The sequence below is a fragment of the Pseudophryne corroboree genome, chromosome 3 (assembly GCF_028390025.1).
Source record: "Pseudophryne corroboree isolate aPseCor3 chromosome 3, aPseCor3.hap2, whole genome shotgun sequence".
Taxonomy (NCBI): Eukaryota; Metazoa; Chordata; class Amphibia; order Anura; family Myobatrachidae; genus Pseudophryne; species Pseudophryne corroboree.
Window position 1 is genome coordinate 581,196,236 of NC_086446.1, and position 24,953 is coordinate 581,221,188.

The 24,953-nt window shown below is 46.1% G+C and overlaps 1 protein-coding gene and 1 long non-coding RNA gene across 6 annotated transcripts in view; one reads left to right on the top strand and one right to left on the bottom strand.

The window, feature by feature from the left end:
- The window catches only part of CUEDC2 (CUE domain containing 2), a 136,075-nt gene extending 128,134 nt beyond the window's left edge, over window positions 1-7,941 (bottom strand). For 3 of the 5 annotated variants that reach the window (XR_010243960.1, XM_063961410.1, XM_063961409.1), the window contains exon 1: window positions 7,742-7,819. Coding sequence is in view for 2 of the 5 variants with exons in the window: in XM_063961410.1 (XP_063817480.1) it covers window positions 7,742-7,743 (2 nt within the window). In the remaining 3 variants the exon portion in view is untranslated. Of the gene's footprint in view, window positions 1-7,741; window positions 7,820-7,852 lie in introns of those variants that run through there. The other 2 variants (XM_063961411.1, XM_063961412.1) reach the window with 2 other exon arrangements.
- A 7-nt stretch (window positions 7,942-7,948) lies between these two features.
- The window catches only part of LOC135056356 (uncharacterized), a 177,270-nt gene continuing 160,265 nt past the window's right edge, over window positions 7,949-24,953 (top strand). The window contains exons 1-2 of the long non-coding RNA XR_010243961.1: window positions 7,949-8,003; window positions 23,073-23,243. This is a non-coding gene — a long non-coding RNA (uncharacterized LOC135056356). The remainder of the gene's footprint in view (window positions 8,004-23,072; window positions 23,244-24,953) is intronic.

Sequence of the window (24,953 nt, forward strand, 5' to 3'; positions counted from 1 at the left end):
AGTCCTTTGCGAGGAAGATGAAATATCACAGCAGTCATCCTGCTGCAAAGCAGATAACTCAGGCCTTGGCAGCCTGGGCGGGGAGAAACGTGGTTCCGGTATGCACCGTTAATTCAGAGGCAACTAGAGACTTGATTGAGGTACTGTGTCCCCGGTACCAAATACCATCTAGGTTCCATTTCTCTAGGCAGGCGATACCGAAAATGTACACAGACCTCAGAAAAAGAGTCACCAGTGTCCTAAAAAAATGCAGTTGTACCCAATGTCCACTTAACCACGGACATGTGGACAAGTGGAGCAGGGCAGACTCAGGACTATATGACTGTGACAGCCCACTGGGTAGATGTATTGCCTCCCGCAGCAAGAACAGCAGCGGCGGCACCAGTAGCAGCATCTCGCAAACGCCAACTCGTTCCTAGGCAGGCTACGCTTTGTATCACCACTTTCCAGAAGAGGCACACAGCTGACAACCTCTTACGGAAACTGAGGAAGATCATCGCAGAATGGCTTACCCCAATTGGACTCTCCTGGGGATTTGTGACATCGGACAACGCCAGCAATATTGTGCGTGCATTACATCTGGGCAAATTCCAGCACGCCCCATGTTTTGCACATACATTGAATTTGGTGGTGCCGAATTATTTAAAAAACGACAGGGGCGTGCAAGAGATGCGGTCGGTGGCCCGAAGAATTGTGGGCCACTTTCGGCATTCAGCCACCGCGTGCCGAAGACTGGAGCACCACCAAACATTCCTGAACCTGCCCTGCCATCATCTGAAGCAAGAGGTGGTAACGAGGTGGAATTCAACCCTCTATATGCTTCAGAGGATGGAGGAGCAGCAAAAGGCCATTCAAGCCTATACATCTGCCCACGATATAGGCAAAGGAGGGGGAATGCACCTGACTCAAGCGCAGTGGAGAATGATTTCAACGTTGTGCAAGGTTCTGCAACCCTTTGAACTTGCCACACGTGAAGTCAGTTCAGACACTGCCAGCCTGAGTCAGGTCATTTCCCTCATCAGGCTTTTGCAGAAGAAGCTGGAGACATTGAAGGAGGAGCTAAAACAGAGCGATTCCGCTAGGCATGTGGGACTTGTGGATGGAGCCCTTAATTCGCTTAACCAGGATTCACGGGTGGTCAATCTGTTGAAATCAGAGCACTACATTTTGGCCGCCGTGCTCGATCCTAGATTTAAAACCTACGTTGTATATCGCTTTCTGGCAGACACAAGTCTGCAGAGGTTCAAAGACCTGCTGGTGAGAAAATTGTCAAGTCAAGCGGAACGTGACCCGTCAACAACTCCTCCTTCACATTCTCCCGCAACTGGGGGTGCGAGGAAAAGGCTAAGAATTCCGAGCCCACCCGCTGGCGGTGACGCAGGGCAGTCTGGAGCGAGTGCTGACATCTGGTCCGGACTGAAGGACCTGCCAACGATTACTGACAAGTCGTCTACTGTCACTGCATATGATTCTCTCACCATTGAAAGAATGGTGGAGGATTATATGAGTGACCGCATCCAAGTAGGCACGTCAGACAGTTCGTACGTATACTGGCAGGAAAAAGAGGCAATTTGGAGGCCCTTGCACAAACTGGCTTTATTCTACCTAAGTTGCCCTCCCTCCAGTGTGTACTCCGAAAGAGTGTTTAGTGCAGCCGCTCACCTTGTCAGCAATCGGCGTACGAGGTTACTTCCAGAAAATGTGGAGAATATGATGTTCATCAAAATGAATTATAATCAATTCCTCCGTGGAGACATTCACCAGCAGCAATTGCCTCCAGAAAGTATACAGGGACCGGAGATGGTGGATTTCAGTGGGGACGAATTAATAATCTGTGAGGAGGGGGATGTACACAGTGAAAGGGGTGAGGAATCGGAGGAGGATGATGAGGTGGACATCTTGCCTCTGTAGAGCCAGTTTGTGCAAGGAGAGATTAATTGCTTCTTTTTTTGGTGGGGGCCCAAACCAACCAGTCATTTCAGTCACAGTCGTGTGGCAGACCCTGTCGCTGAAATGATGGGTTCGTAAAAGTGTGCATGTCCTGTTTATACAACATAAGGGTGGGTGGGAGGGCCCAAGGACAATTCCATCTTGCACCTCTTTTTTCTTTTATTTTTCTTTGCATCATGTGCTGTTTGGGGACAATTTTTTTGAAGTGCCATCCTGCCTGACACTGCAGTGCCACTCCTAGATGGGCCAGGTGTTTGTGTCGGCCACTTGTGTCGCTTAGCTTAGTCACACAGCGACCTTGGTGCGCCTCTTTTTTTCTTTGCATCATGTGCTGTTTGGAGACTATTTTTTTGAAGTGCCATCCTGCCTGACACTGCAGTGCCACTCCTAGATGGGCCAGGTGTTTGTGTCGGCCACTTGTGTCGCTTAGCTTAGTCACACAGCGACCTTGGTGCGCCTCTTTTTTTCTTTGCATCATGTGCTGTTTGGGGACAATTTTTTTGAAGTGCCATCCTGCCTGACACTGCAGTGCCACTTGTGTCGCTTAGCTTAGTCATACAGCGACCTTGGTGCGCCTCTTTTTTTCTTTGCATCATGTGCTGCTTGGGGACTATTTTTTTGAAGTGCCATCCTGCCTGACACTGCAGTGCCACTCCTAGATGGGCCAGGTGTTTGTGTCGGCCACTTGTGTTGCTTAGCCATCCAGCGACCTCTGTGCAAATTTTATGAGTAAAAATAATATTGTGAGGTGTGAGGTGTTCAGAATAGACTGGAAATGAGTGGAAATTATGGTTATTGAGGTTAATAATACTATAGGATAAAAATGACCCCCAAATTCTATGATTTAAGCTGTTTTTTAGGGTTTTTTGAAAAAAACACCCGAATCCAACACACACCCGAATCAGACAAAAAAATTTCGGTGAGGTTTTGCCAAAACGCGTCCGAATCCAAAACACGGCCGCGGAACCGAATCCAAAACCCGAAAAATGTCCGGTGCACATCACTATATGTTACTAGATACTGGCCACACTTGCTGGCACAATTGTATTTTAAACCGCTTTTCAAAATACTGACTGCCCCCACAAACAGTTTTCAGATACTTCAAGTCTTTGCCCCCACTTGCTAGCTCCACAAAATTGTTTTTAAACAGCACAGTGATAAGGAACAGAGAGCGGACGCTGGATGTCCACTCTCTTGAATATGCTCAGGCGTCTGTTCCCGCCCAGACAGCGCACTTCTTCCTTTTAAGTAGCGGGAGGGATCTCGGACCTCCGTCAACGTCTCAATGTGCGCGTCCACCGGATGCTGGATAGAGTGCTTAGGGCTGGATAGAGTGCTTAGGGCTGTCATTCGCCCGGCACCCTCTCCAAAGTTAACATGTTTCCGATGGAGAGAGATGCCGGACAGAGCTCCAGATGTGACATCATCTTCAGTCACATCCGGAGCTCCGTCTAGCATCCCTCTCCTCCGAAAACATGTTAACTTTGGAGAGGGTTCCGGGTGAACGACAGGGGACGCGCACATTACTGGGGCTGTGGGCGAGCCATGGGGACAGACACAGTGGCAGTAAGAGCTGCCGGGCGCTAAGCAAATGGACCGCCCGTAATTTAGAGTGTGGGGAGAACACTGTTGGGGCAGATGTATTAAGCCTGGAGAAGCGATAAAGCAGGGACAAAGAAGTGATAAGCTAATCATTACGGGTTTGAAAAATGACAGGAGCTGATTGGCTGGTGCGATATCACCTTCTGGAAGAGTAAGGTTGTGAGGGATTTTACCAGGCGCTTCTTCTGAGTTAAAGCTATCCAAGTATGACACAATGCTTCCCCAATAAAGCACAACAAATAGACAAGAGCAAGTGGTGGTAGTATCATGCAAGTACACTACTCAGTAAACCAATGTGTTCAGTTTATCATTCAGAAATGACTTATATAAGATAGGTTAAAAAATACATTATTTAATATAAAAGCACAATAGTTCAACACATAAACATTGATTAAAAAGTGATAAAAGAAATTGTATTATATCCAAGGAAAGTTCAGAGGTAGAGCGTACCGCCTCTGTTATAGAGGAGTCGCAGGTATCATTGGAGGGGACTGCAGAGTAACAGGTATACCCTGCAAGTGGCTCCTTTGCTTCTACCAGTGGGACGTATTGCCGTTCTTCAGTACGGTTCAAGTTCCTAGTGTCCACAGGTGGAGTGCGCCGACGCGTTTCGAGACATTAAGTCTCTTTTTCAAGGCTTGTACTCCCCTGTGTCTTCCTGGTCCTTTTAAAGCAAAGAATGCTCCTCTACGCCAGATGTGGTACGCTCTACAGTACCTCTGAAATTTCTCTGGATATAATACAATTTTTTTATCATTGTTTATCTATTGTGCTTTTATATTAAAGAAGGAATTTTAAACATATCTTATATAAGCGATATCACCTTCCACTTATCACTGCTTTATCTCTTCTCCAGGCTTAATACACTGGCCCATTGTTTTAACATTGTGAGAACATGTGATTAATTAGTACCAGTTATTCTGATTTAACCATCACTAAAACCTGGACTGTTGTTGAGCCTTGAGGATCGTGGTTGGAAAACACTGTTCTAAAGACATAGGGAATACGGTCTTTGGCCTCATGTTCAGAACTTGATACCCCCTGGGCTAGCATCACTAAACTGCCTCAGAACACTGTCCACTTGGACATCTATTGGGATTAGTAACTTGCAGCAAGCCAAGCGAGCCCGAGGGTACACATTTTTATCTGGCTCTGTAAGGGGGTGGCGGCATGCTGCAGGAGTGAGCGGTCGCCTGGCTCGGCTAACGATCATCACCCTCAGGAGCTTAGTGTCCTGTCAGTGGAGATAGTGGCTCGAACCCCGTAGGGCGGACACTACTCCCCCCCTTAGTCCCATGAAGCAGGGAGGCTGTTGCCAGCAGCCTCCCTGTGCCTAACTCTTAGAAAAATAATAAAACTAAAGAAGCTCTAGGAGCTCCCCTAGCTGTGACCGGCTCCTCCGGGCACATTTTCTAAACTGAGTCTAATAGGAGGGGCTTAGAGGGAGGAGCCAGCCCACACTCTGAAACTCTTAAAGTGCCAATGGCTCCTAGTGGACCCATCTATACCCCCATGGTACTAATGTGAACACCAGCATCCTCTAGGACGTAAGAGAAACTATAATTATGCTAACCTATGGGGTACATGTTCTGAATTTGAACCTTGTCTTTGCATACAGTAAGAGTTGCAATTAATATTAAGTAATCCACTGGTTTCTCTTACATGTTTCCAGGCCTCTTCAGCTGTGAATGATTTTGTGGAACCCTTTACAATAACTAATTTGGATTAATCTCTATGTGGAGGGTTATAGATAAAAAAAAAAAAAAGAAAAAAAAGGTAGCTATAAACCTTTTGACATTTCCTGCTTGTGAGGTTGTGGATCACAGTCAGAGGTGAGTCTGCAAAAGGTTAAGGTGGGTAAGGGGGGGGATGTACTGAGCAGTGATAAAAGTGGAGAAGTTGCACATCGCAACCAATCCGTATAATCATCCTAACAACCGAATGCAGTTTTATCTCAATTTAGGCTCTAATATGTAAACAAGACCAGTATGTCTGATAGGGATCCGGTCTGAAGGTCGACAATGTTTAGGTCGACAGTCACTAGGTCGCAAGGATTGGAAGATCGACAGGGTTGCTAGGTCGACAAGTCAAAAGGTCGACATGAGGGTTTTTTTTTTAAATCTTTTTTTGAACTTTTTCATACTTAACGATCCACGTGGACTACGATTGGAACGGTAATCTGTGGCACCTTGCCCGAAGCATGGTAAGCAAAGCGAGCCATGCGAGGGGACACGGTGCACTAATTGGGGTTCCCGGACACTCTACAAAGAAAACACACACAAAAAAACAACTCATGTCGACCTAGCACATGTCGACCTTCCAACCCTGTCGATCTAATGAGCCACACCCATCTGATAAACCAAGGGATGCAAGGCAGAAATAGCAATCTGTGTTAGGGAAAGAGCTGGATCTCTCTCTCTTATACAGTCCTGTCACCAAAGCAGCTTGACTTGCCTGAGGTCTGTATGTTTAATAGGGATGCATTTAGCATCCCAATGGATGGGATGACGGCAGCCGTCGTGCCATTTTCCCAGAGATCTCTGCATGCTCTGTAGAGTCTGGGACAGCACTAGGGTCCCCTTCAGTACCCTAGTGCCCAGAGTCGACATAGCGCTGCTGGCTAGAGAGGAGGGGGCCCAGACGAAGCCTGCACACGGGCCTCCTCCTCTCTAGAAACGCACCTGGGGTTAGGTACTATAGGGGGTTTGGGTTAGCCCTACCCGTCACCCTCGTTGGGGTAGGGTTAGAGGAGGTAAAAATATTAAGGGCCAGATACATCATTGTTTGGAAAGTGCTAAAATGAGAGAGAAAACGTACCAGCCAATCAGCTTCTAACTGTCATTTTCAAACACAGCCTGTGACATGGCAGTTAGCAGCTGATTGTTTGGTTCTTTTTCTCTCTCCAAGCGATGATGCATCTAGCACTTAGTCAGGATCTTCGATGTCGGGGAGGCCGGTGTCGGTCATGTGACCGTCGGCATCCTGATGAGCGGTATTTCATACCGAACCTGTTAAATATCACTAGCTAAATAATCTTTCCATTATACAGGTTGAGTATCCCTTATCCAAAATGCTTGGGACCAGAGGTATTTTGGATATCGGATGTTATATTTTGAAATAATTGCATACCATAATGAGATATCATGGTGATGGGACCTAAATCTAAGCACAAAATGCATTTATGTTACATATACACCTTATACACACAGCCTGAAGGTCATTTTAGCCAATATTTTTTTATAACTTTGTGCATTAAACAAAGTGTGTGTACATTCACACAATACATTTATGTTTCATATACACCTTATATACACAGCCTGAAGGTCATTTAATACAATATTATTAATAACTTTGTGTATTAAACAAAGTTTGTGTACATTGAGCCATCAAAAAACAAAGGTTTCACTATCTCACTCTCACTCAAAAAAGTCCGTATTTCGGAATATTTGGATATGGGATACTCAACCTGTATATGCAACTGTCTTATATATTGTAAAATACAGTTATGCAAACTATATAGGTACTACCATGTAAGCAAGATTACAATTTAAATATAGAAAGATGTTCCACAAGAGACCAGCAGTGCAAGTTTTATGCTGAACATTTTTGTATCTATCATACAGTATATTCTTAATTAGCTAATTAGAGAACCTAACTTGCAAAACAAATCGTTCTATGGCACACAAGTATAAGGTTCATCACCCTGAGTGACTAAACCCTGCGTAGGGTGACCATTATATCCCTTTAATCTGGGACACCTATGATTTACACAGGTTCTGTCACTGGCTAAAACCAGGTGAAATTCAGGCTAGAGTTTAGCCAGTCACAGAACCTGTGTAAATCATAGGTGTCCCAGATTAAAGGGATATTATGGTCTCTCTACCCTGGGCCACTGTGCTGCAGGCAGGCGACCTTATGTATGCAGTCAGATTGTCTCATCCCAAACTAAAATGTGTGAGTTACTGCGATACAGAGTACTGCCCTTTCCAGTGCCCATTGTGTGGAGTAGGAAACTCAGCTGTGCTTCTTACACTTACTGCCTCCTCATTTATAATAAAACAATACAAAACCTTTAGCCATGTAGCATGGGAGGCTTGCATGCAGCCTGTATGCTTCAATTGCATCTTAGATTAAACAGAAACTACCAGATGACACATATTACAGTGCTAACTAGGGACACGGCACATACATGATCTAGTCATAACATAAGGGCCAGAACCATAACCCTGCAGAGACTGCCTTCCCCGCTAAGCTGCACCGTGTCTCATTCATAAAACAACCTGGACTCGTTCAAACCTACCGCTATTATCCAGAACACAGCCAGGCCTGCAGCGCCTGTGTAGCTGGCGTCACTTCCCCATACCTCCACACTGCTACAGAGGATCCGACGCTCGGGCGGCCATGATGGAAGTGGGCAATGCGCTGGTTAGCTTGCGTTCCAGCTACGAAAGGTACAAGAAGGTGATCGTAATGTGGTTTCTACCGGTATTCTGATGCAGGCAGTGCGCCTCAAGAAACAGGATCCTTGATCTGCTATAAACAGCCACAAGGAGCAGGCCGGGAGCCAGCCAATGGGTGCAGAGGGACTATGTGGGCAATCAATGGTGACATCCTCTCTAACAGTATCTACCTGTAGCTCTTCCTCTCACTCTGGAGTCTGAGGCAGAAGTAGATCATGTACTTTGGGGGGGGGGGGGGGGTATGGGTCGTTGGGTCGACCCAAATTAGGACGACACTCATTACGTCGACCACTGAAGGACGACATTGCCCTTTGGTTGACATGCATTAGGTCAACATGGCCATTAGGTCATACTTGCCTACCTGACCCTCTCCATGAGGGAGAAAATGCTCTGTTCCTGGACTTTCCTGGTAATGTATGATTGCCATCACCTGTGGTGAAACACCTTTCTTAGCAATTAACTAGCTCACCACAGGTGATGGCAATCATACATTACCAGGAAAGTCCAGGAACAGAGCATTTTCTCCCTCATGGAGAGGGTCAGGTAGGCAAGTATGCATTAGGTCGACATTAGTTTTTTGACTGTTTTTGGTGTCGTTTTCTCCGTAAAGTGACAGGGAACCCAAATTAGTGCACCGTGTCCCCTTGCATGGCTCACTTCACTCACCATGCTTCGGGCAAGGTGCCTCGCTGCGCTCGACACAGGTTACCGTTCCAATCGTAGTCCACGTGGATCGTTACGTATGAACCCCCCCCCCCCTCCCCCCCAAAAAAGTGAAAAGCTCATGTCGACCTTTTGATCTGTCGATTAAGTACATGTCGACCTAAGGACAATGTTGATCTAATGAGTGTCGACCTAACGGCCGTATCCCCTTTGGGACCTATTTATCACCATCTGCATCTTGGATGCGGATGTCATGTGATAAAATTGCACAAAGTCGCACTGCGATAACTGATTACATCGCAGGGATGTATCAATTATTGCATGCAGGGCATCATCGGGGTATTTTTCGTAAAATATACCCTGATGTCCTGCTGCGCATTCGCCGCCCCGCCAACATTGCCGATACTACCACCGTCCGCTTGACACCCCCTCCGTCGCGGCTACCCCCGCGCGCCGTGGACCTCCCCCCAGCAGGAAAATATACGTACCTGCCCAGGGAGCCGGTCCGCGCTGCTTCTGCTGGGCTGCCGGCCGCCAGATCCTGTGTGCTGCGGTGACCTCCGTTGCTGTAAAGTGTGCTGCCGCTTTGCAGCGTCACTTTACTGCACCCGGGTCACATTGCAACATATGGGGGACCCAGCACTCAGCAGCGCGCAGCGGACACCGGCTTCCTGGACAGGTGAGTATGGGGTTGTTGGGTTTTTTCAAATATGTTTTTAGAAAGACATAAACAACATAAAAGTCTGTGAGTACATTCTTGTATACAGGTCGGCAAGTAGGCAACAGATAGATCATATGGAAAGCTCCATAGGAGGACAAAGTAGATTTAAATATAAGTATATCTATACATACAATTATAAAGAGAAATAGGAGGGATCGTATAAAAACAATTGAAAAACAGTTCCAGCTTGCAGAAGAATATCAAATATTAGCATGGAGTGGACAGAATGACTCATTACAGAAGTGTACAGCTTTTGAAATGAACCATTGTCTAGAAAGGTGGGAAGCCTCTCTCCAACGTAATATAATAATAATCATTTTATTTATATAGCACTCTTTCTCCAATAGGACACAAGGCACTTAACAGAAACATAGCATAATATAGTACAGAATATAATGAAGTACATTTTCATAAAATACAGAAGCATAAAGATACTAAAAGGAACATTATGGAAATGCTTGCGTAAACAGGAAAGTCTTGAGTCTACTTTTGAAGGATTCTATAGTTGGGGCCTCTCACACTGTGCGGGGAAGTGACTTCCATAGAGTCGGAGCCGCATGATTAAAAGCTCGACCCCCAAATGAATTACGGGAGATTCTAGGTACTGCTAAAAGTCCTTCATCTACAGATCGCAGTAATTGAGTGGGGCAGTATGGGGTCGGAACAGAGGCGTAACAAGGGTAGGGCGAGTTGGGCACGTGCCCTGGGCGCCTTGGCAGGCCCAGGAGAGGGGGGGGCCGCCGCCGGCCAGGGCATCATGCCCCACTCGCCCCCGTCACGCCGAAATGTGAGGGGAGGAGAGTGCAGTGTCTCTCCCTCCCCTCACCGCCGCTGCCAGCAGCGCTGCTGTGTCCGGTCTCCGGCGGCATTAGCCAATCAGAGCTTGCGGACCGGCTCCTGATTGGCTGCCGGTCCGCGAGCTCTGATTGGCTAGCGATCCGACGCCAGACAGCCGCCGGAGACCTGGAGCGGTGAGGGGAAGGAGAGGCGCTGCGCTCCTCCCCTCACATATCAACAAGCGGTGAATGACGGAGGGGGGGCGGCACAGTGGGGCATGTATCTGGCACTGAGTGGGGCATGTAACTGGCACTGAGTGGGGCATGTATCTGGCACTGAGTGGGGCATGTATCTGGCACAGTGGGGCATGTAACTGGCACTGTGGGGCATGTAACTGGCACTGTGGGGCAATGTAAGTGGCACTGTGGGGCAATGTAATTGGCACTGTGGGGCAATGTAAGTGGCACTGTGGGGCATGTAACTGGCACTGTGGGGCATGTATCTGACACTGTGGGGCATGTATCCGGCACAGTGGGGTATGTAACTGACACTGTGGGGCATGTATCTGGCACAGTGGGGCATGTAACTGGCACTGTGGGACATGTATCTGGCACTGTGGGGCATGTAACTGGCACTGTGGGGCAATGTAACTGGCACTGTGGGGCATGTATCTGACACTGTGGAGCATGTATCTGGCACAGCGGGGCATGTGACTGGCACAGTGGGGCATGTATCTGGCACTGTGGGGCATGTATCTGGCACTGTGGGGCAATGTAACTGGCACTGTGGGGCATGTATCTGGCATTGTGGGGCAATGTATCTGGCACTGTGGGGCCATGTATCTGGCACTGTGGGGCCATGTATCTGGCACTGTGGGGCATGTATCCAGCACTGTGGGGCATGTATCTGGCACTGTGGGGCAATGTATCTGGCACTGTGGGGCAATGTACAAAGAAAAATGGAAAGTGGTGGGCGCAACACCATATAATCTTACATATAAGAAAACGATGGACTGAAGGATTCTCTCTTAGTCCGACAGCAAGGGCTTAGTGGGTCTGAAGTGAATTCTCTCTGTATGTCTTCTCAAGGTATGATTTTTATGTCGGTATGAAGAGACAAATCATAGAACAGACCAGTTTGACAAAAGACAACAGATTTATTCACACTAAGCACTCACAATTTGACAGTTAAAACGAGCATGTAACCACATGTAAAGTGGATGGGGCTAGCTGGCATATGGTACTCAAAGTTACCCTCCCAAAAGGTACTGGAAACTCCGGAATCCACAGCACATCAGGAGAAAACGACAGTCCAGGTCAAACAGCTAGAGCCCTTCACAATCGAACGCCAACAGCTTAACGCGTTTCGGACTACACAAGTCCTTCCTCAGAAGCATCTTGTGTAGTCCGAAACGCGTTAAGCTGGTGGCGTTCAATTGTGAAGGGCTCTAGCTGTTTGACCTGGACTGTCGTTTTCTCCTGATGTGCTGTGGATTCCGGAGTTTCCAGTACCTTTTGGGAGGGTAACTTTGAGTACCAGATGCCAGCTAGCCCCATCCACTTTACATGTGGTTACATGCTCGTTTTAACTGTCAAATTGTGAGTGCTTAGTGTGAATAAATCTGTTGTCTTTTGTCAAACTGGTCTGTTCTATGATTTGTCTCTTCATACCGACATAAAAATCATACCTTGAGAAGACATACAGAGAGAATTCACTTCAGACCCACTAAGCCCTTGCTGTCGGACTAAGAGAGAATCCTTCAGTCCATCGTTTTCTTATATGTAAGATTACATGGTGTTGCGCCCACCACTTTCCATTTTTCTTTGTATATGTATATCTTGGAATTTTGGTGAAGGTACCTGTGTCAGTGGTAGGCTGCTCCTACACCATTGGTAGCGCATTGTGATTGTTTTTTCCATTTTTACTGTGGGGCAATGTATCTAGCACTGTGGGGCAATGTATCTGGCACTGTGGGGCAATGTATCTGGCACTGTGGGGCATGTATCTGGCACTGTGGGGCATGTATCTGGCACTGTGGGGCATGTATCCGGCACTGTGGGGCATTGTATCTGGCACTGTGGGGCAATGTAACTGGCACTGTGGGCCATTTTCAGTGGCCACACCCCTTTTGGTGCGTGGCCACACCCCTTCTGGAGTGTGGCCACGGCCATTTTTTCGCTGCGCGCACATGCTTCTTTTGGTGTGTTTTTTTTTTTTTTTTGGGGGGGGGGGGCATTTTCCATCTTGCCCTGGGCTCCGAAAACCCTAGCTACGCCTCTGGGTCAGAAGCTGCTTCAGGTACCTTGGGCCCTGGTCATGTAATGCTTTGAAACTCAGTAAGCCACTCTTGAAGATGATTCGCCATCTTACAGGCAGCCAGTGAAGGGAGTAGAGAATGGGTGTTATGTGGCTAGAACGGGGCTGGTTGGTTAACAGCCTGGCAGCTGTGTTTTGCACCAGCTGTAAGTGGTGCAATTCTTTTGCTGGGAGACCAAGGTAGAGGGCATTACAGTAGTCTAATCGTGAAGATACAAATGCATGGATGACTTTTGGTAGATCATCTGAGGGAATTAAGTGCTTGATTCTGGGTATGTTCCTCAGGTGAAAGAATGAGGATTTGATTGTGGTTGATATCTGATGTTTAAGTGTCAAGCCACCATCCAGGACAACGCCAAGATTCCGCACACGATCACTGGTCTGTAATTCTGAATCCCAGAGTGTAAGTCCAGTTGGTTGGCTATGCTGCAGTCTTGTCCTTTGATGTTGCGGTCGTATCATAAGGACCTCTGTTTTACCCGGGTTCAGTCGCAGCCAACTGGCGCTCATCCACTCCTGGAGCTCAGCTAGACACCCATTTAGGGTTGCTATTGGGTTATCAGTGCCCGGAGCAAAGAACAAGAACAAAGAACAAAGAACAAGAACAGTTGTGTATCATCTGCATAGCAGTGGTAGACCAGGCCATGGCGCCTGATTATTTCACCCAACTGGAGAATGTATACTGCAAAAAGCATGGGGGATAGTATAAAACCTTGTGGGACACCACATGGCAATGGCACTGATGGTGATGAGTATACTCCAGGTGATACTCTCTGTGACGTGCCTGTGAGAAATTATTTGAACCAGCTTAGGACTGTGCCATCCAGTCCACAGAAATGTATCAGTCGCTCAATCAAAAGCCCATGGTATCAAATTCTGCAAACGTAGTCGAATTGTACCAGGATGTGAAACGCACTATACCCCGAAAAAATACTCTTTCTTCAATAGACAATGTGAGTACATAGGGTAGCCAAATATCAGAAAACTTTTGTGATCTAGATTCTAGATCAGTGGTTTTCAACCTTTTTTTTACTCGCAGCACACCGAACAATATTTTAAAATTGCTAAGGCACACCATCAGTACCCCACAAAACACACCCCAGGAAAAACAAAACACACACATTGGCCCTCACAGTAAAAAAAAAAATCCACACATACATTGGCCTACACAGAAAAATTAATCACATTGCTCCCCACACCCTACATAAATCCTATTGCTTCACACATAAATCAATCACATTTCTCCCCACATAAATCCATAAATTCTTATTCTCCCCACATAAATCCTATTGAAATCCTATTGTTCCCCACAGGAGAAATAAAATAACAAATATTATTATCAGCTGTCCTCCTCCCTGTCCCTCAGTGGCGGGGGTTGTTCATAGCGGAGTTCTGCGAATACTGAGCAGCGGGCGGTCGGGCAGGTGTGGATGTGGGTTGGCAAGGAAAGCTGTGTATGCAGGCGGGAACTGGAAGATGTGTATGCAGGCAGGTGGGCCGGCTGGGTGGTGAGACGCGGCGGCCGTGACCTATGATATCACACCGTTTTCAAGGCATAGGTCACTGCCGGAGCACTATGCAACTGGTTGCGGTACAGTAGTGTGCCATGGCACACTGGTTGAAAAAGCTTGTTCTAGATCTAAAGAAAATTCTATCCACTCCATCCTGTATTTTTTCTTTTTTTAACACTTTGATCAGCTTGTGTGTTTATCGGGCACACATAGCTGATAACTGTAGCTGGGTCCTGCTGAGCTTTCTCTGCCAGGGGCAGAGAAAGCTGGGCAAAAATGCACGCTGTGGTATTTTTTCGAGTTATTTTTTTTGTAAATCTGGTCAGATCGCATTTCCCATTATAAGTATGGGGAATGCGATGTGGCATACTAAAAAAAAACTGAATTAAAGGGTTTGGAGCAGTTTTTCATGAAAACTATTCCAAATGCCCTTTAATACATTTAGGTGATACTAAAATAATGTGAAAAGAGTGTGAAAACACCCTTTTTCACATTACTTTAGTAAAAATAATGTTAATAAACAGACCTCTAAGCCTTGGAGAGAGGTAAAGTACTAGCCAATCAGCTCCTAACTTCCATGTTACAGGCTGTGTTTGAAAAATGACAGTTAGAGGCTGGTTGTTTGGCAGGTACTATTTACTACGCATTGGAGATAGATAAAGTGGATGGAGAAGCTCCTAACTGACATGTTATAGGCTTGGTCGACAGGACAAAAGGTCGACATAATTTTTAGGACTTTTTTTGGTGTAGTTTTCTTCGTACAGTGACGGGGAACCCCAATTAGTGTACCATGTCCCCTCACATGGCTCGCTTCACTCGCCATGCTTCGGGCAAGGTGCCTCGCTCCGCTACCGCTGCACTCAGCACAGGTTACCATTCCCAATCGTAGTCCACGTGGATCGTAAAGTATGAAAAAGTCCCAAACATTTTTACAAATGTGAAAAACCCATGTCCACATAGTGACCATGTCGACCTAGTGTCCCTGTCGATCTAATGCATGTCAACCTTTAGTGGTCGACCGAATGACTGTCGACCTAAGTTGTGTCGACCTAACGACTGTATCCCATAATATGACACCATCTTGATACTAGTAACGCGCAAATATAAGCAGCACCATTGTTTTTGTGTTTGGATAAGGTAATATGCCTTTTATTTTCAATATCTCCATGCCTCCTAATAGTTGTAACCAGCGGCGGCTGCAGCGCTGACTACCTTGGCAGGGGGTGACTGCTAAGCATGTTCTGGCGTGTGTCCAGGATTGGGCACCACAGCCGCCGTGCAGAACCCAGGACTCGGCAGGATTCTGTCTCATAAACCCGCACTCAGACTCAGCTTAGGAGAGGGATCCTTATGCCGATTCCCGGGTTCTGCACGGCAGCTGTGGTATACATCACCGCTGCCAATCCCAGACACACGGCAGCACTTATATTACATACATCTACACACGTATGTGTATCTGTGCTTAGCGGTCCACCCTTGCATAAGGTAATTGGCGCTGCAGTAGCCGCTGGTTGTAACTTTCATATCTGATGTGGGATCCGGGTAATAGGTCAACGCCATAAGGTCGACATGCACTAGGTTTATGGGTACAAAATGTTGACATGATCAGTATATCGGCATGTAAAAGATTGACAGTGCTTAAGATTGACAGGTTCAAATGGTCAACATGACTATGCTGACACACATGTGGGCGGCAAGTTTTTCTTTATTTTTTTTTCCACATTTTTTCATATTTTACCGTCCACGTGCACTTTGATTGGGAATAGTAATCTGTGCCAAACACAGCGGTTACAAAGCAAGGTACTTTGCCCAAAGCTGCAAGGGGACGTGGTACACAATTTGGGGTCACGCAGTTAAATATACAAAATTACACCCAGAGAATGCAACAAAAAAAAACCTGTGTCAACCATTTCTATGTCAATCTTTTTACTGTGTCGTACCTATCATCCTTTTTAGGTGTCTACCTTTTCACATATTGACCCTGTCGACCATGTGCATGTCGACCGTATGGGGTGACTGTCGACCTAATATTGGTTGACCTAATGATCCACACCCATCTGATGTACTTTACAATCCACTGGCGTATTTATAATCGGGTCATTGTGTGCGGTGCACACGGGCTCGCAGGGTCCAGGTGGGCCCAAACCGCACACTCTTCTCTATTTATCTCGTTTTGTTCATTTCCTCCATCATTACTAGACTCACTGTTGCTTTCAAATACTGAATTTATAAGCAATTTCCTCTGATCCCTATACCCCAGCATGATGCTGCTAATTTTCTAAATGACAAATACAAGATACTGAAAACAAAGGACAGAAAACTGCGCTTCAAAACAATAGTGTGGCAACAGCTGCTAGGGTGGTCATCTCACCCCCAATAACAGATTCAATCTAAATGGGTTTTGCGGCCGTGTGCACCTCTGGGATATATTATATCAGCCAAATAAAGAGTAACAAGGTGGTGATTTCAAACCATACAGTTCATCTGTTAAATCCAGAATCTTCAAGTGGTATTCCTCCTCTTTACGATATAATGTTTGGGAGAAATTGGTACACTGCCGTCCACATAGAAGAGAACACGAAGGGCATATATAGTGTGATAAAGTTACTAAAACTATTTTTATTTCATCCACAATGTCAATAAAAATCAATTCATATACGTGTGATCCACCAATAAAGTGCCAATGTGCATACCGGATAGTGTGGGGTGTTCAAAATGCCCACCCAGAACCGCGTGATGATAAAACAGGATACTGCAGCAATTCTGGAATCGGGCGTCTCAGTCCTTCACACTAGAAGACTGGTAGGTCAATCTGGCCACCAACGCGTTTCTGCTCACCCAGGAGCCTTTATCAAGGTATATGGTGGACTGGGGTAGCTATCATTATATCCCCTTTATTATTACCTGATTGGTCCAGGCCAGATCCAATTTAATTAAGTCCCAATTATCTCTTATTTTAGTCTCCTTTCTATCCTTATGCACATGGACTTGCAAACTTAAACATTCCCAGACTACATAAGTGCAAATGATGCACAACATACTTATTAAACACACTAAAACATACTAAAACTCATACGTGCGTTCCATTCATCCCGCTAGTGGAACGCACGCTACTTCCGGACCATGCGTCACATGCATCTGACTTCCGATTCTCAAAAGCGGAAGTCATGCTGTTCTAATACTATAATTCGTCTCCCCCATCCTGTGTGACGTCTTCCGGTTTTTGAGCCGCACTAACAAAGATTTCCCAGGCTCTTGAAGCGCACACGTCACTTCCGCTTTCTAAAGCCAGAAGCGCATATCGGGTGTAATGAGTGGAACGCATCCCTAACCTCTTAAAACGATTGATCATTGATTAAAAACAATTGGAGTCTACACATGAATCTAACAATAAAAATATACATTCATATACATCTTTATAAAGTGCACACACGAATCTAGCAGCAAAAACATTGGATGTATATAAATACATAGCAATAATTAGAAATATAACTACTATCTAATAGGTGAACCGCATTCAGCTGGTCTCCTTAATAAAAGTGCATAGTTTGAGCTAGCATTAAATGTTGGCGTTTTCTCCCAAAAATTATATCGTAAAGAGGAGAAATACCACTTGAAGATTCTGGATTTAACAGATGAACTGTATGGTTTGAAATCACCACCTTGTTACTCTTCCTCCTCTCTAGAAACACCCCGTTACAATCTCATTCCCGTCAGCCACAGTTACATCAGCCAACATCATTTTCATTCACAAACCTCTACATCAGAGGTTCCCAAACGCGGTCCTCAAGGCACCCCAACAGTCCAGGTTTTAGGTATAGCCATGGCTGAGCAAAGATGATTAAATCAAATTGACTAAGGTGCTAATTAAGTCACCTGTGGCCAAGCATGGATACATTTAAAACCAGGACTGTTGGGGTGCCTTGAGGACCGCGTTTGGGAACCTCTGCTCTACATGTTGCAGTCCTCTCCTTATCGTTAACTCCAAAACATTCATCTGGTGTATTTGGGCACAAAATGTACATGTCATATTTAAGCAATTTCGAAATAACTGAAAGTAATTAACATCTCAAAATGACTTAAGGGATACTTATGTCTTGTCAAGAAGCAGTATACCAGGCCTGGCCAACCTGTGGCTCTCCAGCTGTTGTGAAACTACACATCCCAGCTTGCTCTACCACAGTTTTAGCATTCCCTAATAGCAAAACTGTGGCAAAGCATGCTGGGAATTGTAGTTTTACAACAGCTGGAGAGCCACAGGTTAGCCAGGCCTGCAGTATACGGACCCTGGAACTCAGGTACTGTCAGGTTGACAAGTGTGAAATACTACTTATATAGTCTGCTTTACTGCTTTTTAGAGGTTACAACTCTCGTGCTCCAAATTACTTACATGCAACTTTAAGACAGGCTCACAAAATGGAAATATTATTATATATACTGTAGATGTAATATGCTGTGTGAGCACTAGATGTCACTCTCATCCCACTGTAAGGAGTATATTGTGTTGCAAATATTTCAACATTGATGAGGTATAATTAAAAGCGTTCCCTTATTAGTGTTTCTGAATCTGCCAAAATGCTTTCTTTATTATTTCTACAATATCATGTCATTAGTATACAAGAAAAAATTCTGTTACGTTATGTGACACTCCACTCCTCTGTGCTACCAACACCTGTTAGCAGTCAGCGGTATAGTGACTAATAATTTTGAATGATAAAGTCTAGTGGGAATAGTCCCTGTTGGTCGGCATGCCAACTGTCTGGATAGTGAGGGGGCGGGATGTAGGTGGAGGTGTCCGACGGTCACATAACTAAATCCTGCCTACACCGCACAGCACAGTGTTTTAATGGGTGATATGTAGGGGTTACGGCCGTTAGGTCGACACAACTTAGGTCGACACTCATTAGGTTGACCACTGAAGGTCCACAATGCCATTAGGTCGACATGAACGTTAGGTCGACATGTACTAGGTCGACAGGTCAAAAGGTCGACATGAGTTTTTCACACAAAAAAATAATTTTTTGGCATTTTTTCATACTTATCGATCCACGTGGACTACGATCGGAACGGTTTTCTGTGCCGAGCGAAGTGAGGCACCTTGCTTGAAGCATGGCGAGCGGACATGGTGCACTAATATGGGTTCCCCGTCACTTTACGGAGAAAACCACACCAAAAACAGTAAAAAAAAAAATGCATGTCGACCTTTTGACCTGTCGACCTAGTACATGTTGACCTAACGCCCATGTCGACCTAATGGCACTGACCTTCAGTGGTCGACCTAATGAGTGTCGACCTAAGTTGGGTCGACCCAACAACCCATACCCACATGTAGTATGTGTCTCTGATACTTTGCTGTGATGTGGGCAAACTATTCCAGCAATGTACAACTCATTGGGGGTAAGTCCAAGTTGATCGCAGCAGGAATTTTGATAGCAATTGGGCAAAACCATGTGCACTGCAGTGGGGGCAGATATAACATGTGCAGAAAGAGTTAGATTTGGGTGGGTTATTTTATTTCTGTGCAGGGTAAATACTGGCTGCTTTATTTTTACACTGCAAATTAGATTGCAGATTGAACACACCACACCCAAATCTAACTCTCTCTGCACATGTTATATCTGCCTCCCCTGCAGTGCACATGGTTTTGCACAATTGCTAACTAAATTCCTGCTGCGATCAACTTGGAATTACCCCCATTCTCTCTTGTTGCTGCACAGTTACATAACAATCCAGGTGCAATAGATGCAAATTACAGCTGAAGAAAAATATACAAAACACTACTGCAGACAAGAAGCTTCTCATGACTTTACACAGTGGTAAATGATTGTTTTTTTTTTATTGCATTTTATATATGGTACATTTGCAGTTATTACTTATTTACTCCTATATATACCAAGAAGTATATAGTCTACTTCAGCGCATCTCAAGCTGCTGTTATAACTTGAGCTAAAGCAGCAAATAAAGCTGGATAACAGGTATTTAATAAACACCTGGCTTGAGATTTCAATATAGAGTACATTATTTTAACTAACCTATAAGTTATTGGTCCTGCTTCCGGTGTCTTCAAACATATTGTGCTATTGGGAAGGCAGTGTAGGTAATTAGATAATCCAGAGAAATGCTGGTGCTGAGTGCAGGGAAAACACTCAGGTAATTACTCCTTCGCACTGATGCAATAACCTGGGTTATTGCTGGGTTAGCTCGGGTCGCAGTTCAGTGGAAAAGGGTCCCCCAAAAAATAAACCGGGTCCAGTAACCCGTTTTTTTAGCAAGTTTGGACCCGTGAAAGACCCAGGTCATGGGGCAGTGTTAACGGGGTCCCGGTAAACGCATAAGGAGAGATGTGTCACCGGCACTTACAGATGATTACAGATGATGTCATCTCCAAGCGCTGTCAGAACAGGAACACACTGCAGACAGGTGTGAAAGGGGCCGACCTGGTAATAACCCTGGTCGAGGCAGCGGTGTAAACAGGGTCTGGCCCAAATCCTGGTTAGACCTGGGATTTAGATGGAAAAGTTGCAGCTCTAGTCTCATCCTTACTATGACATGACTAGCCAGTCCACTAAATGCTTCCTTTAAACTTTTACATTAGAGGATAACAGTTGTGTAGTGTACACAAAGATGATATATTGAGGATACTATTGGCTGTATAATCTGTTAAATGGATTAAGATAGCTGAACTGTTTTATTATTACCACTTTTCTTCCTTGATCCTGCTTGGCCCTTAATCCTCATGCCTCTGTCACTGCCCTTAGGCTTTTGCCTGTTCTAACAACCTCTCTCATCCAATAAAAGTGGGAAGTACAACATATACACACAATATAAGCATTTAGCATATATTTATTTTGTGTCGCAGCCGTGTTTGAACAGCAGGTGTCACTGTGGAGTTCATTCATATGCTGGACCTCTATTGGTTTCTAGTACCTTAGTGGTTCTCCAAAAATGTCAACACCATGTCTAGCCATAGGCCATATACACTTTAAGGAGACAATGCGTGGAAAAAGGTTATGTGATAAAGTTCCATTAGATTGGACATGGTGAGCAGAAAGTGCTTTTTGAAAAGAAAAAAAATGTTTTGTTTCAGACGGTACTCAGTGGTGGGCAGACTTGTCATTTAAGAAACAGCTTGACCTAATACTTGAATGTGTGATGAAAATAGTTTATCAGACAAAAGTGTCACAACAGTAAATGGAAGAACTCGGGAATAAAGATCGTAGGAACACTTTTGGCATGTGCAAAAAATATGAGATGGACAATCATGAAACAGATGCCCTGCTTCAGCTGCTGTGTGACAATATGCAAAATGCCGCAGGAGGCCTCTTGTGTTTAAAGACACCTACTGCTGGCTACTCTGATCCAGTGCCTGCGTCCAGAGGTGCAGCATTGGGTCCACGTCACTACCATCGTTTGTAGCATTAGACCTCTCAGTAACCTTCTGGTTACTCCAGATGATCGGCAACACTACACTGAGGGGGCCAGTAAAATTGTGTCCCAGGGCGCAGCCACTGGATTTGGAATGCTCAGAAAGTGATGCTATCATGTCCCTGTTTTCTGGAATGCTTCCCGTTTACTCCACGAAACGTATGCAGCCTGTCAATCAGGCTGTGGCTATCAGGGCACTGCAATCTGGAGCCGCAGCACCATCGTGTAACATGCGCTCTGTAGTTCAGGCAGTACACAGTCCTGAAAACATTGGTCATTTTGCCCAAAGAAGGCCTGTGTACGGGGTTGAATCAGCCACAGAGTGATTGCCCGAATGTAATTCATTCTATTATAGGCACCATAAATCCCAAATGCAAAGCAGTAACGCGGGCTTCCCCTGTCATGATATCAGCCAGCCTTAGGGGCCCATTTAACAAGGATCACATATTGCATGTGATTGGGGCGGTATCGTACCGCCCAGGATCGCATTGCAATATGCGATCCTATCGGCAGCATGTATTACCCTGCACATGCAGGGACAAGGGCTCTGAAAGAAGCCCATCCCTGTGATGTGCCTAGCGGGGTGACCGGGCCTCTGTGCATGGGCAGTAGCCTCACCGCCATGCACAGGGGCCATTTCCGGCAGAGGGGTCCTGGGGAACCCTGCCGGAACAATATCCCGCGATGTGTAGCCCATAGGCTAAAATGGGCTACGGGGTTCAATAGCTGCTGGGGTCAATATCGGGAATGCTTTGCATTCCTGATATTGATACATCGAGCAGGCTGTGGGCAGCAATGGAGGGCAGGCTGCTGGCAGTAAAGGAGGGATCGCAGCAGGTATCGGAGATATCTGTGGCTAGCCCCCAAAAACGGACTGATTTTCCCCCTGAATTGTGAACCACACTTCCCTAGAAAAAGAAACCAGCCGCATACAGAAGCACGGGAGTTCTTAGCCAATACTAGTGCCCGGCAGGTGCTGGGGTAATAAAGATTTAATAATATTTAAGAATTTAATCTTGATGCACTATTAGCTTTTGTGGAAGTACATGTGCAAGTAAACCCATGACTTTATCAGGGACCTAAATTCAGGGGGAAACCTCTTCTTTCTTTCCGTTACTAATCATTTCATAAAAAGTGTAAAACTTTATCCACAATGAAGACATTGCTACTTGCAGAGCCACATGGCCTGTCAGCTACTGATCAGATTGGTCAGAGCAAATGAAAGCGGCTCTGTATTGGTTTGTACTGATTACATTCCACATGAGCATAACAAGGCCCAACACTACCCGCTCAGCAAGGTCTGCAAAGCAGGCAAGCACCGGGCTGCAGAGGCACTCTCCCTGCTTTGCTACCTTGCCGATGTGCAGTGTAGCAAGATGCCGGCTGCCATAGCCTGCACCTGTCACACTGTATGAAGCACGAGAGCAGGTCTCGGGTCCCTGGGTCCCAGCTGCCTGCTGATAATTGTGCTTGGCAAAACAAAGGATGGTCCGGGTGTGCACCAGACCACCCACTAGCCATACCGCATAAATGTTTGAATACAATTAACATCCACTGTTGCTGCCCAGAACGCGCCCATATTAGACTTGACTTCTCAGAATCCCGTCCAGAGATCTGCCTCCCATGTGCACTGCTTTAAATCCACAGGTAGCTGCAGCATGACGTGATGATGTCCCTCCAGGAGCAAAGCCTAACCCTCCCCCTGCAAAAGCGGCGTGCAATCGTCAGGAGCATCAGGAGGCATCAGCGATATAGAGACCCACGTGTGACAGCTGCCTGTCCATGAAGCAGTGGAGAGTCACTTTCAGCCAATATGAGGTAAGTGACAGTCAGTGGAGCTCTCTGCATAGCATATAGTTTACATATGAAGTTTAATTGTCACCCCACACTTAGATTAAGAACATTCGTTTAGTCTAATAAAAGTATATTTTTTAATGTTACACACACAAGGTACACATCATTTTAAATAAAATTCTAAAGACTGCTTATGTCAGGAGAAGTATGTCTTAAGTACACATGCCCTCACCCTCCCTCTTAACTCCCCCACAGCATCCCTACCATCACCCTCCATCTAACGCCCCCTCAGCATCCCTGCCCTCACCCTCCCTCTATCTCCCCCTCAGCATCACAGCCCTCACCCTCCAACGGGATATGGTAATTACGTCGAGCACACTTAGGTTGACAGTCATTATGTCGACATGGTCACTAGGTCGACATGTACTAGTCAGTCATTAGGTCGACATGGAAAAAGGTCAACATGCGGTTTTCACTTTTCTTTTACTTTTTCATAGTTTACAATCCACGTGGACTACAATTGGGAACAGTAGCCTGTGCCGAGCGCAGCGGAAGCAGAGCGAGGCACCTAGCCTGAAGTATGGCGAGGCGTCAACCTTTTTCCATATCGACCTTGTTCATGTTGACCTAATGATCATGTCGACTCAGTGACCATGTCAACCTAATGCATGTCGACCACCAGTGGTCGACCTAATGACTGTAGACTTAAGTGTGGTTGACCTAATGACCCATACCCCCTCCAACTCCACCTCAGCATCCCTGCCCTCACCCGCCAACTCCCCCTCAGTGTCCTTTCCCTCTAACTCCCCCTCAGCGTCCCTGCCCTCACCATCCCTCTAACTCCCCCTCTGTATCGCTGCCCTCACCCTCCAACTCTCCCTCAGTGTCCTTTCCCTCTAATTCCCCCTCAGCGTCCCTGCCCTCACCCTCCCTCTGAAAAAGAACAAGCGGCTGCGCTGAATATCAGGAACGGAACACAATGTACAGAGAGCCAACGTAAAAAATAACAATGTTTATTTGTAAAACATATAAAAAGATTAATTATCATATGACCGGTGAATAATATATATAAGAACATTCACTAGACGTGAACTGGTGGTCTGTTGTAATAGCTCAGCTTTTTGGGGTGAGAAGTTCCGTGTTCAACTGGTTAAAACATTGATAAGTATAAGTACCAGGTGTACTAGTGGAATCCTACTAAATTCAAAGTCCCTCAGTTGAATTTGAGATTCAATACCTTTCCAGATGGGCTGGTGAAAGCCGAGCGTCCTCGGCTTCAATGTCCTGCAATGCCCATATACGCTGTGCAGCGGAAAGGAGGAGACCGTCTCTCTCACAACCCGGTCGTGGCGGCGTGCGTGCTGAAGCCGCTGATGTCGGATGCTGTAGACGGAGGGTGCAGCGGGGACCAAGGAGCACCTGGAGGATTTCACCTGAGCTGAGTACGGATAGGGGCGGGTCCTAACTCCCTCTAACTCCCCCTCAGCATCGCTGCCCTCACCCTCCAACTACCCCTCAGCATCCCTGCCCTCACCCTTCGACTCCCCCTCAGTGTCCCTGTCATCGCCTCCCTCTAACTCCCCTTCGGATTCCCTGCCCTCACCCTCCCTCTAACTCCACCTCAGCGTCAGTGCCCTCAACCTCCCTCTAACTGCAGCTCCCCCTACCTCCAGCCAGCAGCCTGCCAGTATAAATACTGTATAAGGAAATGGAGGCTGCTGTGGCATGTTATGC